This window comes from Nilaparvata lugens, chromosome 14 (assembly GCF_014356525.2).
Source record: "Nilaparvata lugens isolate BPH chromosome 14, ASM1435652v1, whole genome shotgun sequence".
NCBI lineage: Eukaryota > Metazoa > Arthropoda > Insecta > Hemiptera > Delphacidae > Nilaparvata > Nilaparvata lugens.
The window spans coordinates 8,743,276-8,757,776 of record NC_052517.1 but is presented as its reverse complement, the minus strand read 5'-3'; the positions used below and the strand labels follow the sequence as shown (position 1 = coordinate 8,757,776).

Here is a 14,501-nt window from a genome sequence, read left to right as displayed (position 1 = left end):
TGGTCAGCAGTAATAGTTATCTCCATATAAGAATATTCTGAACATTTTAAAAGCAAAAATTGACACTTCTTTATATTTTTCATATTTCCCATCAACTTCAATAATTGGTAATTATTATCAATACCTAAATGAGACTCCAAAATTTCAGTATCCACTGGAGTTACCAATCTTTTCAGAAAAATACTTCCAATTATGGAAAAAATGTAGATTGAATCAAAATGCAAGTATATCAAAATAAAGTTTGTAAAAAAATAATGAATAAAAAAAACATTAAAATTGATATTGAACTCTTGAATCAGTAATCAAACAAGTGGAAACCGGAATCTCTCTCAACAAGCAATTACAAAAACCGATGACACTGTTCAGCATGCTTCAAACTTGTGACCATTTGGATAGAGCAACAACTCTATAACTCTACAACTCTATGGTGCTTGTAAAACCATTAAAGGTTAAGCAAAATTCAATATTGGTTATCAATATGAATAATTTTAAATTTCATTGATTATGATTGTTATTCAGCTGCCAACATCTATTGTTCTTCCTCTTTCTTAAAAAAAAAATGAAATCTTCAGAAAATATCATTTTCAATAATTAAAAAAAATTACTAATTCATTTTTATAGAATAAATCAAGATAAAAATTACAAATAAAAGTTTCAAATCAATTCTCCATATTTTAAATTGTTTTTATAAAAAAATATTGTAAAGCAATAGTTAACTTATATCAGCTGAAATCGATGCAGGAGTTTTGTAGGGGAAATTATTGATATCAATAAATCGATAATCCCATGCACCTTCGAAAAACATTGGTTCATCCTGCACCAATGATGCAATGAACTAGGTTACAGGCTATCACTATCACAGTTGATACAATTGTAATAGTTTAAAGTACTGTGATTTAAATTGTTTACCACAAAAAAACATTCTGAGAAAAAGTTAATTCAGATTAATAAGCAAAAAATACAAGATACAATTATTTCAACAGTAAATAAATAAAGAGTAAAAATACTGACTAAGTACTGATGATGAGGTTAGCTCATGTGAGATTTTCGAAGTGCCTTTAATATTATTCAGAATAACTTTTTGAGTTGAAATAAGGCTAGCGACACCTATTTTCTCTTTCTCTTTGATTGAGAAAAGTTGAGTCGATATCTTCAAAAATAGCTGAGATACAAATGTGCCGTAATTAGCTGACAGCACCTTACAATGGAATATGAGGAAAGAATACTAGCAGTGATAAATGAATGAAATTGATTCCAATTTTGTGGAATAAAAAGTGTTTTAGAAGCAGTTCAGAATAAATTAAATTTATGTCACAGTTTACAGTATTATATCCAAAATCTGTTTTTGAAAGTTCCATTATTGTTCTTGCAATCTGTGTTCTAGTTTGTAGTGTTGTTAATTGTTATTGTGTGTGTAAGCTCAGCTGTTCAGGGCCACCTGAATATAATTAATGTCAGAGACAATGTCCGCAAAGTTGAGTACCGAGGTAGTAGATTATGGAGTGATCGAATAGGTATGTTGAATGTGATTCAAGTGGTAGAAATTAAAACTTAATATCAAATTCCCAGATGGAAAATATAATAAATTTTAATTAAACACCTAAAGAAATTCTCATTTGTAGTATTTATAGAATTAATAACGATTATGATGTAATATGAAATTTGAATACTCCTCAATTAGCTCCAAGCTAGAGGAGCAACAAACACCATATACAGAGTGTCCAACGAAAGGTGTAACAGCTTAGTAACATAGATTCCACATTAAATTTGCAACAAAAAATGACCTGTAAAATTTTCTTATATCGACCTTAGTTTTCAAGATATTTCAATTTTTTGATATTTTTGAGAAACGTTAATAATTGTAAAACTATCAGTCAAAATCTAATTCCAAGGACATGGTTGAGAAGAGGAAGAGATTTACAATAACTTTCATATAATTTGTTTCTTTAGTCCACGTTTTTGAACTTTCTATGAGTGTTAAAACTGTTCAAAATTTGGCTTTGAACTCAATGAATGTACTATTATCAACTTTGAACGCTCATAGAAAGTTCAAAAACGTCAAACAAAGGAACAAATTTTATGGAAATTATTGTAAATTTCTTCCCAACCATGTCCTTGAAATTAGATTTTCACTGGTAGTTTTACAGTTATTGATGTTTTTCAAAAATATCAAAAAATCAAAATATCTTGAAAACTACCTAATGTCAATATAAGAAAATTCTACTGGACATTTTTTGTTGCAAATTTTATGTAGAATCCATGGTTTTCGGCTGTTACACCTTTCGTGGGACACTCTGTATATATATAATCTCATGTAACCTTGAATGAGATAAATAAATTTAAATTATTATTTTTACTATTAGTATCAATTATTATTAGTGTTTGGAGAATATATATTTCGTGTGGTGTATAATTTTTGAAATTTTCCACTGAAGAGGAATTTCCTCATAATTTGTCATTCTTGATTTGTTATGGTAATTATTCTTCATTTTTTTGTTTGTAAGAATCCTTTTCATAAGTGTATTTTTCATTTTTGTTTGTTATATTTTCTGTAGTGAGCTGTCTTCTTTGGGTGGTACCAGGACAAAGGGAAAAGGAAAGAAAGCTTAAATCTGCCTCATGGGGTAGCCACAAAATCTTGATAATAATAGGATATCTAAATTAATTCTTCCAGTTCGTGCAGTTATCATTATTATCATTTTTATTCCTGGAGATCTTAATAGATTCTCACGGCTTATGTGATAAATATAAGATATTATTATTTCATGATTACTCTAATTTGTGAATCATTTGTCATATTATGTGAAGTGAGGAGAAAAGAAAAAGAAATCCACATTCTCAAGGGTTTCGATGTGCATTCCTCACTCTCAATATTTCACACACAGTTAATTTCATTCACTTTCAAAGACAGAGTATGCCTCATGTCAAGGTACCTAGAATACAATGTGTTCACAATACATTTCCTCATAAGAGCCCCAATACAATAAGGATGAGGTGTTTTGTGTTACTTATTGCTTCTTAATTGTTTTGTTGAAGAATGAATAGATATTGTTTGAGCAGAGCTATTATTTATGTTTTTTTCAGAATTATTTCGTATACTGGACCTCAACGGAGATGGGCAGGCATCAAGAAAAGATTATAAAAGGGTGAAAAAAAGTGATCTTTATAAAACAAATGCTGAAGGTATGCATCCAATTCAAATGAAAAAAAAAATTATTATCTGTCACAAACATGGAATTTCAATCAAATCTAATCTTAACATCAGCATATCTAATCTTTTTCTCCCTTAATTCCATGCAATTTATAGAAACCACTGATCCAAATTCATAATTATATATTATTATATCATAAATAGATATTCTAATTTTATTATAAATAATATTTTATGAAATATTTTAATTTATCAAAAACTAGCAAGTAACCCATGCTTTGCAAGGGTCTATTTTAAAACTTGACGTAATGAAATATAGGAGAATTAATGAAAATAGGTCTATAAGAATCCTCGGTTGATTAAAAATTTATAAGCAGCATTTAAGTGAATCAGTCCAGTACTTCAGACGTGATGATGCGTCCAACATAATTTTCCTATTCTTTACAACTGAATACGTGTATCATAGTATAGAAGATAATAGATAGATGGATGGATGATCATTGTTATTTTACTAAAAGATAGAATAAGTTGGATAATTTCCCTTTCAGAGGGAATTTTGACAACGCACAAAACTCATTTTTCATTTGAAGATAAAAAATTAAAAATTTCGTTAAAAATTTCATTTAACGAAAAGGTGCATATGACCTTTTTTTTGCTCAGCTTGCCAAAATACCCCTCATTCCAATATCAAAATTTTCAACTGACTGTACAGTAAGTCAGTCATTCTATCAGGGCTCGAATAATTTTGAAATTCCAATTAAATAAAAATGGAAGAGGATAATTGATTTATGTAAAAGCAACACCTTTATTCAAAGACATATTTACTGCATGCGTTTTCATATTGCCGATACAGCATTGATGGAACTGTAGTTGTTTATTAAGCACTTTGTCTTAAAAAACTGTTCTAGCTCAGAAATTAATAATCCATTCCATGTGTAGTCCTAAAGGTGCATACAGATATACGCACCACGAACATGAGCGATTCATTTTTAATCAGCTGATTAAATCTGTTTTTCTACAGAAACGGTAAGATACAGTTATAAAAAGCTTGGCATCAGCTGATATAAAAAGCTTGGCATCAGCTGATTAAAAGTGAATTGCTCATGTTCGCAGCGCATAAATCTGTACGCACCTTGAACATTGCATCAGGAAAATGAAGTTTCGAAACTATGTTTTTTCTATACATATGTTTTTGAGATAACTTCTTTGATGCAGCTGTTTCACATTCACCATATTATTATACAGAGTTTGTGAAAATGAAAATATTCATTAATTATCAAAACAATACTATTATTATATTTATAATAAGAATATTATCATTATTATTGAAAGTTTTTATCAATTATTGAAACAATATTATCGAGGTTAAATGGTATCAGGTGAAAATCAATAATATAAATAGATGTTCCTTTTTTAATTTCGACCATATGATCTGGTGATTTTCTTATGAAATTGTATAAACCATCGATGAAATTTCAACATTTATTTGGAAAAATTCAGAAGGAAAATTGAAATTTGGGCTTCCAGGTGGACGAGATTGATATTTTTGGAATATATGTTCAAAATTTGGTGATCTAAATCATTCCCGTTTTCCCGGAATGCAATCCACAAGTTGACATGTTGTCTGTCCTTGCTTTCTCTTATGCCTTGTTATAACCATATACTAGTTATGAGGGATATGAACACTGACTTGAACATGACAAATAGTAACTTTGAATACTTTCAACTGACTACAATTTTCCAATGCCTAAACATGACTATTTTACTTCTCGATCCAACTCATCATACTAATGAATCAGACACACTCATTGACCTTCTCATTGTTAATGATCCCAACGAGGTTGTTCAAACAGGCCAAATCCCAGTCCTACCTATTTCTGGACATGATTTGATCTACTGTTTACTTTCCCATGAGATACCTAAGCCAGAACAGAGAATTATCACTTATAGAGACTTCAAAAACTTTGATGGAGCCGCCTTCCTGACTGATGTGACTCAGACTCCATGGCATCAATTTAAAGCATTACCCTCAGTTGAAGACATGATCAAGACTTTCGAGAATTTGACTTTGACTTTGTATGACAAACATGAACCTTATAGGAGGATTAAAAGAAAACGATGTGTATGACTGAAGACATACTTCAGATGATGGAACGTAGAGACAAAGCACATGAAAAGACATTTGACTTGGATAGTTTGATAGAGTATAGAAGCCTTAGAAATAGAGTTAAACAGGAATTACGGAACTCAAAGATTAGGTTCTTGAATTCGTTTATGACAAACAATAGACAAGAAATCTCAATCACTTTGGCAGGGAATAAAATAATTCGGGCTTGTCATCCCCCTCCCACCACACCCATCCTATGACCCCACCCACACCTCCGCCCATTCCCTGCATCCAAAAATAGATTTCTCCCCCTTAGAAGGAGAAGATGATGTACATCTCTCTCTCACTCTCTCTATCTATCTCTCTCTCTCTCTCTCTCTCTCTCTCACTCTCTATCTATCTATCTATCTCTCTCTCTCTCTCTCTCGATTGATTGGTGACTTTCAATCGGGGTTCCGTAGTGGTCATAGCACCACCTCTGCACTCCTGAGAGTAACTGACGACATCCGTAGGGCCATGGATAATAGAGAGCTAACAGTTCTAGTCCTAATAGATTTTAGCAAGGCATTCGACAGTACTTTCCATCCTACTCTACTCTACAAACTCAGAAAATTAGGTTTTTCCAACTCCATTGTGGCATGGGTGAGGTCCTATCTTCAGGGTCGGTGTCAGTGTGTGAGAGTTGGGGATGCCTCTTCACGGTGGCGTGAAGTGAACAGAGGAGTTCCTCAGGGTTCGGTATTGGGTCCTCTATTGTTCAGCATTTACATAAATGACGTGACAAGCACTCTACTTACGACCAGACATCACCTGTATGCAGACGATTTACAAATATACCGACACTGCAAGAAAAATGACTTTGGCGTCACAGTTGATGAGGTCAATGCTGACTTGACTCGTTTGGTACAGTGGACTGAGAATAATGGACTAAAAATTAACGAGACAAAATCGAAATCTATAGTGATAGGTTACTCAAGACTTTTAAACACAATTGACATATCTAACGGACCATACATAACATTGAATAACATACAACTGGAATACAGTTCTGACGTGAGAAATTTGGGACTGACAATGACAAGGACTCTTGACTGGACCAGCCACGTGACTCAGACTTGTAACAGGGTCATTGGGGGGATCATGACATTGAAGAGGATCTCTGACTTCATTCCCTTTCCTACAAAGGTTATGCTGGTCAAGACTCTGATTTTCCCAATCTTCAACTACTGTGACATTGTGACTCTTGACATGACAGTTCAACTTTTGCAGAGGATGCAGCGTGCACATAATTATTGTGTTCGCTTTATCTTCAACCTGAGACATGACGACCATGTGACCGAATACTTTAACAGACTTGAACTCATGAAGCTGCGTGAGAGTAGATCACATCATGCTTTGTGCTTCCTGCATAAGATATTGAAAACCAAAACGCCTAAGTATCTGGCAGTGGAGTACCGTTACTTGGGTGATTTTGGCCGTGGAGGAACGTGGCATGGATCCCATCTGCTGGCTGTCCCAACACATAGGACTGTTATGTTTAATAAGTCGTTCCTTGTGACAGCCTGTAGTTTATGGAATTCTTTGCCTGCTGAGCTGAAGCTAGTTGAGGGACGTCGCCGGTTCGGCGCGGCTGTCTTGCGGTGGATCAGAGGTGGTGGACTCGGCTGGAATGCTCCCTAACCCGTAATTCAAGTCTATATAGTGTATGTATGTGTGTGTGTGTGTGTGTGTGTGTGTGTGTGTGTATGTGTGGTTCCTCTCTTTCTTCCTTCTTTCTCTTTTCCTTTTCTTTTCTTTCTTTTCCCTTCTTCCCTTTCTTCTACCGGAATAATCTATGGATTTGGACTGAAAATTCTCAACTGTATTCACTTTTCTCTTCTTTCATTCTGCATAACCACCTTTACGTACTCAAATTCGAAAGGAGTTCGAGTTTCTCTTTATTATTTTTATTATATTTATATATAATTATAAATAATTATAATATAATAAAAAATTAAATATAGTTATTATATTTATATATATTTTTCTTGTAAATTTTCTAAGTTATTGTTTTCTTTTACTTTAGTTCATTGTTTATGATGTTGTTTAGCTGTAACTTAGAATTGTATGGAGGGTTAAGTGTAAGAGAGGGCCGGCTGCGCCCTAACTTCGCCCTCCTAGGTTTTTAATAAAGGCAGCAATTCAATTCAATTCTCTCTCTCTCTCTCTCTATCTCTCTCTCTCTCTCGCTATCTCTCTCTCTCTCGCTATCTCTCTCTCTCTCTCTCTCTATCTCTCTCTCTCTCTCTCTCTCTCTCTCTCTCTCTCTCTCTCTCTCTCTCTCTCTTGGTTATGTCGAGTGAGTAAACGTGTGTCAGCTCGGCTCTGTCTTCTAACAGATATTTTGTAGGGTTATACTGTTCAATTCACTAGATATTATACATCAAGTTATTCAGTTTCTCGAGCTAAATTCAATAGTGTAATTATATTTTTGATCAACTCACACTCTTTTTATTTATCTTGAAAAAACATTCCTAATTCTTCAGTTCACCTTCTCGCCTAGCCTATAAAAGTGTAAATCCACCTAACGGTACACGATGGTTTGACCGAACAGAGGCACGCCAAAGAATGAGGTCAATGCTCCGAAGCCAGCTATTTCTGGAGCATTGTCCAAAGAGACCCTCCGCATTATTTGACAGCAAATCGAAGAGTCTGTCCATTGTGCTGTATCAATGGCTGTGAAGTCTATTTTCGATGAACTTCAGGCACTGAAGGAGGAAAACAAACAGCTGCACGATAGAATTCGTGAGCTGGAGGTGTCTTGTCACCTGAAGGTCGACGACCTTGAGCAATATGGGCGCTGACATTCCATACATATTTTTGGGATCCCAGAGAGCGACAAAGAAGACACGGACCTGCTGGCGCTCAATGTCTTCAACAAGAAGCTGAACGTGCCCATGACTCTGGCAGATGTAAACCGCTCGCATCGCGTTGGAAGGCGTCAACCACCTCAACAAGGGCAAGCTAAACCCAAGGACCGACCCATCATAGTTCGACTCTGCAGCTAACGGACCAGGAAGATGATCTTTGACACTAAGAGGAAGCTGAAGGGTTCTGGCGTCACCATTCGCGAGGATCTGACTGCGGAGCGTCTCAAGATCCTCAACGCTGCAGCCGACCGTCATGGGCACAGGAATGTCTGGTCATCTGACGGGAGGATTAAGATCTCTATCAGCGAGGGAGGATCCAAGAGGGTCCACACAGTTGAGAGGATGACCGACCTTCAAAAAATTAAATCATTTCAGGATTCAATGACTAAGGTGCCCTCCACTACAATAATAGGAAATTCGTATTAATAGATTTCACAGTAGATATACCTTGGCATTTTTCATGAGCTGGTTTTCTGTTCTATAAATGAATCCTCCCACTGCTATTTATGATTATATATAAGGCAATTATCTCAAACTGAAGATTATTTCAAACACATTTGTTAATACTGATTAATAATTTATCTTGATATTAATTCCCAAAACTACATTCAATGCATCAACTACTTTACTCCAGAGAGTACTAAGAAAATTATCTCTATTCTTACTAATAATTACATCTCTTACCAAAAGTATTTCCATAATTAATAATAATTATTTTCGAGATGCTGAATTACAAATAAAATGGATGATTAACATATGTTATAGATATAGATATAATCTATAGGTATAGATAGTAATCTCTTCTAAATTAGGTGTACATAATGATATCTTCTACTATTGCCACAGCTCAAACAATAAAAGCTAATGTGTGAAGAGTTATTGATGGAACAGAGAGGTGGGTAGTCTGTTCATATGCTTATAAAGGGGCTGTGTTTCATTTAATGTTATCTTAGACATTCATCACTAAAGTATTACAGTACTCAATTTACTACTTCTATCATTATTGCAACTCCCAATAGTTAATTATACTTCTAATACTATAGAATATTTTTTAAACTTCACCGTTCAATCCTATTTAAAACCCATCTAAAATAATCTAGCTCTTTCTCAAGCGTCTCCTCTACTTCTTATTTTTCTTTCTCATTTCTTGATTTTTGCAATGATTATTATTCTTTTCTATTCTTCTTCGTGTTCTTCTTCTCCTTCTCTTTCTTTTTCTTTTCTTCTTCCTCTTTCCTTGATCAATTCAAGATCACAATACGATGTTCTATTTCTTATTCTATAGTTCAGTTTCATAATTTCTTCTCAATTGTGCACATTCCTTCATTCTCTTCTCTTCTTCCCCATTATTATCATTATTTTCCCTGTGATTTTTCCACTAGCTATCCAGCATGTTCAAATGTTTATTTCTCTTTCTATCTCTATTATTTCTCTTTCTACCTTTTCTCTTTCTATCTGATTACTTTCCACTAATATCCATATTTGATATTCGGTTCTTTCTCACATTAAATCATACTATTCCTCTTCCATTTTATGCAAATATGATTCATTATCAGTTGTATTATGTATCTTCTCTCAATTGATAACTTTCTTCAAAGATCTTTCGTTTTTCTGCTGGCTTTTTCTCCTCTTTTGCAGTTTTTAATGGATCCCTTTTTGCTCTATCTCCACCTTGAACACGATCTTCCACTACTGGATTCCATCTCTCTCTATCTCAAATTGGACTTGATTTTCCACCACTGGATTTCATCTCTCTCTGTCACCACTTGGACTCGATCTTTCCACTACTGGATTCCTACTCGCACAATCTTCACTTCGACTCGATCTTCCACTACTGGATACCATCTCGCTCTACCTCCACTTGGACTCGATCCTTCCACTACTGGATACCTGCTCGCTCTATCTCAACTTGGACTAGATCTCCCACTACCAGCTCTTCCTCAATCTTCATCTTATTCACCATTAGGTGAATTATTCATCACCGTAACTCCACAGATCACAACATCTACATCTTATTGATGTGTTTAGTGAATTTTTTGAACTAGTGTTTCTAAATAGTGAAGGGAGCCGAACTGTCAAGGCATACAGGATGCACTCTAATCAAGAGACTTTTTTATTTAGGTTAAGTTTTATCAGTTTCATCCCCATTTTCCCCATCATGTGTCGTTCTGAGGTCGGTTCACGATTGGTCTGCTGCTTCCATGATGCCTCTCACTGACACGTCAGCTCGCTCGCCCTCAAGTAGGTATGATTATTTCAATAATAGTAATAATGACGCAGGTATGTTTCTAGCAAATAAGCTCCACTCTTCCAAAAAACTTTTCAAGGCTGCTCACCTTAACGTCCAATCCCTCAGCCGCCACATTGATGAACTCAGAGCAATCTTCTGTTTTCAGGACTTCAATATAATTAGAATTTCCGAATCATTTTTGAAGCCTAGTATATCATCAAATTTTGTTGCATTACCTGGATATAATCTTTTCGGGAATGATAGATTAAATAAAGCTTGTGGGGGTGTAGCAGTTTATGTGAAAGATGGTATCAAAACAAAAGTTTTAATCACATCTAAACAAGAGTATTGTTCCAGACCATAGTTTATGCTACTTGAATTATCCTTATCTAGTACTGATAAATTACTCGTTGGTATCTGTTATCGCCCACAAAAATAGGTCATTTTACAGATTTCTAAAGTGCCTTGCTTCCTCTTATGCCTAGTTATAGCCGTATACTAGTTATGGGGGATATGAGCACCGACTTGAATATGACAAATCATAACTTTGACTACTTTCAACTGACTACTATTTTCCAATGCCTAAACATGACTATTTCACTTCTCGATCCAACTCATCATACTAATGTATCTGACACACTCATTGACCTTCTCATTGTTAGTGATCCTAATGAGGTTGTTCAAGCAGGCCAAATCCCAATCCCAGCTATTTCTGGACATGATTTGATCTACTGTGTACTTTCCCATAAGATACTTAAGCCAGAACAGAAAATTATCACTTATAGAGACTTCAAAAACTTTTATGAAGCCGCCTTCCTGACTGATGTGGCTCAGACTCCATGGCATCAAATTGAAGCATTACCCTCAGTTGATGACATGGTCAAGACTTTCGAGAATTGGACTTTGACTTTGTATGACAAACATGCACCTTATGTGACAAGGAGGATTAATAGAAAACGACGAGTAACGTGGATGACTGAAGACATACTTAAGATGATGGGACGTAGAGACAAAGCACACAGAAAATTTAAAAAGACATTTGACTTGGACAGTTTGATAGAGTATAGGAGCCTTAGAAATAGAGTTAAACAGGAATTACGGAACTCAAAGATTAGGTACTTGAATTCGTTTATGACAAACAATAGACAAGACTCTCAATCACTTTGGCAGGGAATAAAATAATTCGGGCTTGGCAAACAGAAACCGAATCCACAAATAGACTTACCATTGAACAATATAAATGACCATTTCGTTTCACACTCTAACCAACGCAACAAAGTTGTCATTGCTAATCATATCGATGATCTTGAAGAGCAGGTTACAAACTTAGATTTACCAATTACTGATCAATTTCATTTCCATCCAATCTCGGAAGAAGACACTTTCAGAGCAATTCAACGTATTCATAGTAATGTTACGGGTGTAGACAAAATTCCTATTAAATTTATCAAGAAGATGTTATTTGCTGTTTTACCAACCATTACATACATTTTCAACAAGTCACTTGAAGAAGGCATTTTCCCTGAAATCTGGAAGTTTGCTCTGGTTCGCCCTCTAAATAAAGTTCCATCACCCAATAAAGTTGAGGATTTTAGACCAATCAGTATTTTACCTGCATTGTCCAAAGTGCTAGAAAGACTCATTCATGCTCAAGTTGTAAAATTTCTAGACAACAATAGTAAGCTTCATAACTTTCAATCAGGCTTCAGAAATTTCCATTCAACTGAAACAGCTCTGCTCTGTGTAACTGATGATATAAGGTTAGCTATGGACCAAAGGAAATGCACCATCCTCACCCTATTTGATTTTTCTAAAGCATTTGATACTGTTGATCATACAGTCCGTCTGAATAAGTTGGCTATTCTTGGTTTCAGTCACAACTTGTTAGTTTGGTTTAAATCCTATCTATTAGGTAGGAAACAATGTGTATCTGTCGGTGACAAAAAGTCTACTTGGAAAAACGTTATGCATGGAGTACCACAAGGTTCAATTTTAGGCCCTCTCCTCTTCACTTTGTATGCTAATGACCTTTCTTCCATTATCAAATTCTCCAGTTTCCATACTTATGCAGATGACCTTCAAATCTATTCAAGCTGTCCCATAACAAAAATTAATGAAACAGTTGGAATAATGAATCAGGATATCAATTCAATAGTGGAATGGACAAATAAAAATGGCCTTAAGCTTAATCCCATCAAAACACAACCCATTATAATTGGATTTTCTCGTCTTATAAACAATATTGACCTTGAATTGATTCACAAAATTAGTGTAGATGGTAATGACAATCCTTACTGTAGCTCAGTTGAAAATTTAGGCATTATTATGGATAATACTCTTGACTGGTCAGAACAAGTGAACAAAACTTGTAAAAAGGTATTCTCAGCCATGCATGCATTGAAGAAAATGCACGATATTCTCCCTAGAAACATTAAATTATTATTGGTTCAATCTCTCATCTTCCCACATTTAATGTATTGTAATTCTGTTCTTAACGATATGCAAGTCACTCTGAATGATAAACTACAGCATTGCCAAAATTATTGTCTACGTTTCGTCTACTCTCTCCAACAACATGATCATATCACCCCAGCCCACATTGCTAGTTCAACATTGAAGCTCCCCAATCAAAGGCTTTTTCGAATAGTGGAGCTTGTTAGAGATATCTTGAAATACGGTAATCCAAACTATTTTAAAGATGATTTCAAATTTGTCTCTGAAGGTAGGAGGATAGATGCTTCACATACTAGAACCGGAGAAAGTACTTTAAGGATACCCAATCATCGAACTACTATTTTCACAAAATCCTTTTTAGTCAGTGCCTGTCGTGCATGGAATGCACTTCCTGTTTCTATCAGGTCCATCGAGAGCCGAGCGAGCTTCATCCTGACTTTAAAAAAACATCTTTTGGAACAAATTACTGAAACTGTCCAGACCTAGAACGATCACATGACAACCATTCGCCACCCATCCCACAAATACAAACCTTTAAACCTGTTATAGAACGAATTGTGTATATATATTATATAAACTCATGTTATTTCAATCATCCACTGCATACTGCTGTATATTACTGAAAGTTGATTACCCTGATTTACTTTCAGCCTACTTCATTTTATTAATCAATTATTTGATCTTATCTACCTATATAATTATTTTACTTTATCAATTTTCTGTTTTTTTCTCTCTTAAATATTCATTTTGATTAAAACTTTTACAATATTTCCATTAATAAATAAATCCTTAGTTTAAATAATGAAATTAACGTTTTGGTAGAGAGTTAGTGGGGAGGATATTTTTAATATTCTTTCCGGAAAATGGACATTGATATGTCCAAAGCTCCGCCAATTTATGTAGATGTATAACAATATAATTATTATTTATAGTTATCATATTACAAATTGCTTTTTCATATCAGATACAGTTCAATAATTATATTCTTTGTCTATATCATATAAATTCATCTATAATTTTGCTGTATTGTAAGCTATTGTATATAAGTGTATAAGACAGTATATATTGTAATCTACATAAATAAAGTACTCAATCAATCAATCAATCTCTCTCTCTCTCTCTCTTTCTCTCTCTCTCTCTAAGAAGGGGATGAAGAAGAAGAAGAAGGAGAAGGAGAGGAAGAAGGAGAAGAAGAAGGAGAAGAAGAAGGAGAGGAAGAATCAAAATTTCTCCATCTCCCTGAGGAATTCCCTCTACTGCCAGATTAAACTGAATCGTTATCTCTACTGTCAGATTAAACTGAATCGTTATCTCTACTGCCAGATTTAAGTGAATCAAGAATCTCATCTAAGTGACAGATTGAACTGAATCGTTATCTCTACTGCTAGATTTAACTGAATCGTTCTTCCCTCACTATACTATGTCTCTAACTATTAGATTAAAATGAAATGTTCTAGAGAATCTCACACTGAATCATCTATTGTGTCCATAGCTTGCTTTCCACCTGACAGTGTAATTTTACATGTACTTGACGTGTTAAATTGTTTGCTGTACAAGCGAACAGGCGTTATTTTTTTTTTAATGTTTCCCCAACCATAACTAATGCATAATGCATATATAATTAGAATGAGCTAGCATATCCAAATATAC

At 34.5% G+C, this 14,501-nt stretch overlaps 1 protein-coding gene across 2 annotated transcripts in view; it reads left to right on the top strand.

Moving 5' to 3' along the window:
• LOC111044827 (serine/arginine repetitive matrix protein 1) overlaps positions 1-14,501 on the top strand; it is a 165,686-nt gene that overhangs the window by 14,701 nt on the left and 136,484 nt on the right. For both annotated transcript variants that reach the window (XM_039440711.1, XM_039440712.1), the window contains exon 4: positions 3,085-3,183. In XM_039440711.1, coding sequence (XP_039296645.1) covers positions 3,085-3,183 — 99 coding nt within the window. The remainder of the gene's footprint in view (positions 1-3,084; positions 3,184-14,501) is intronic.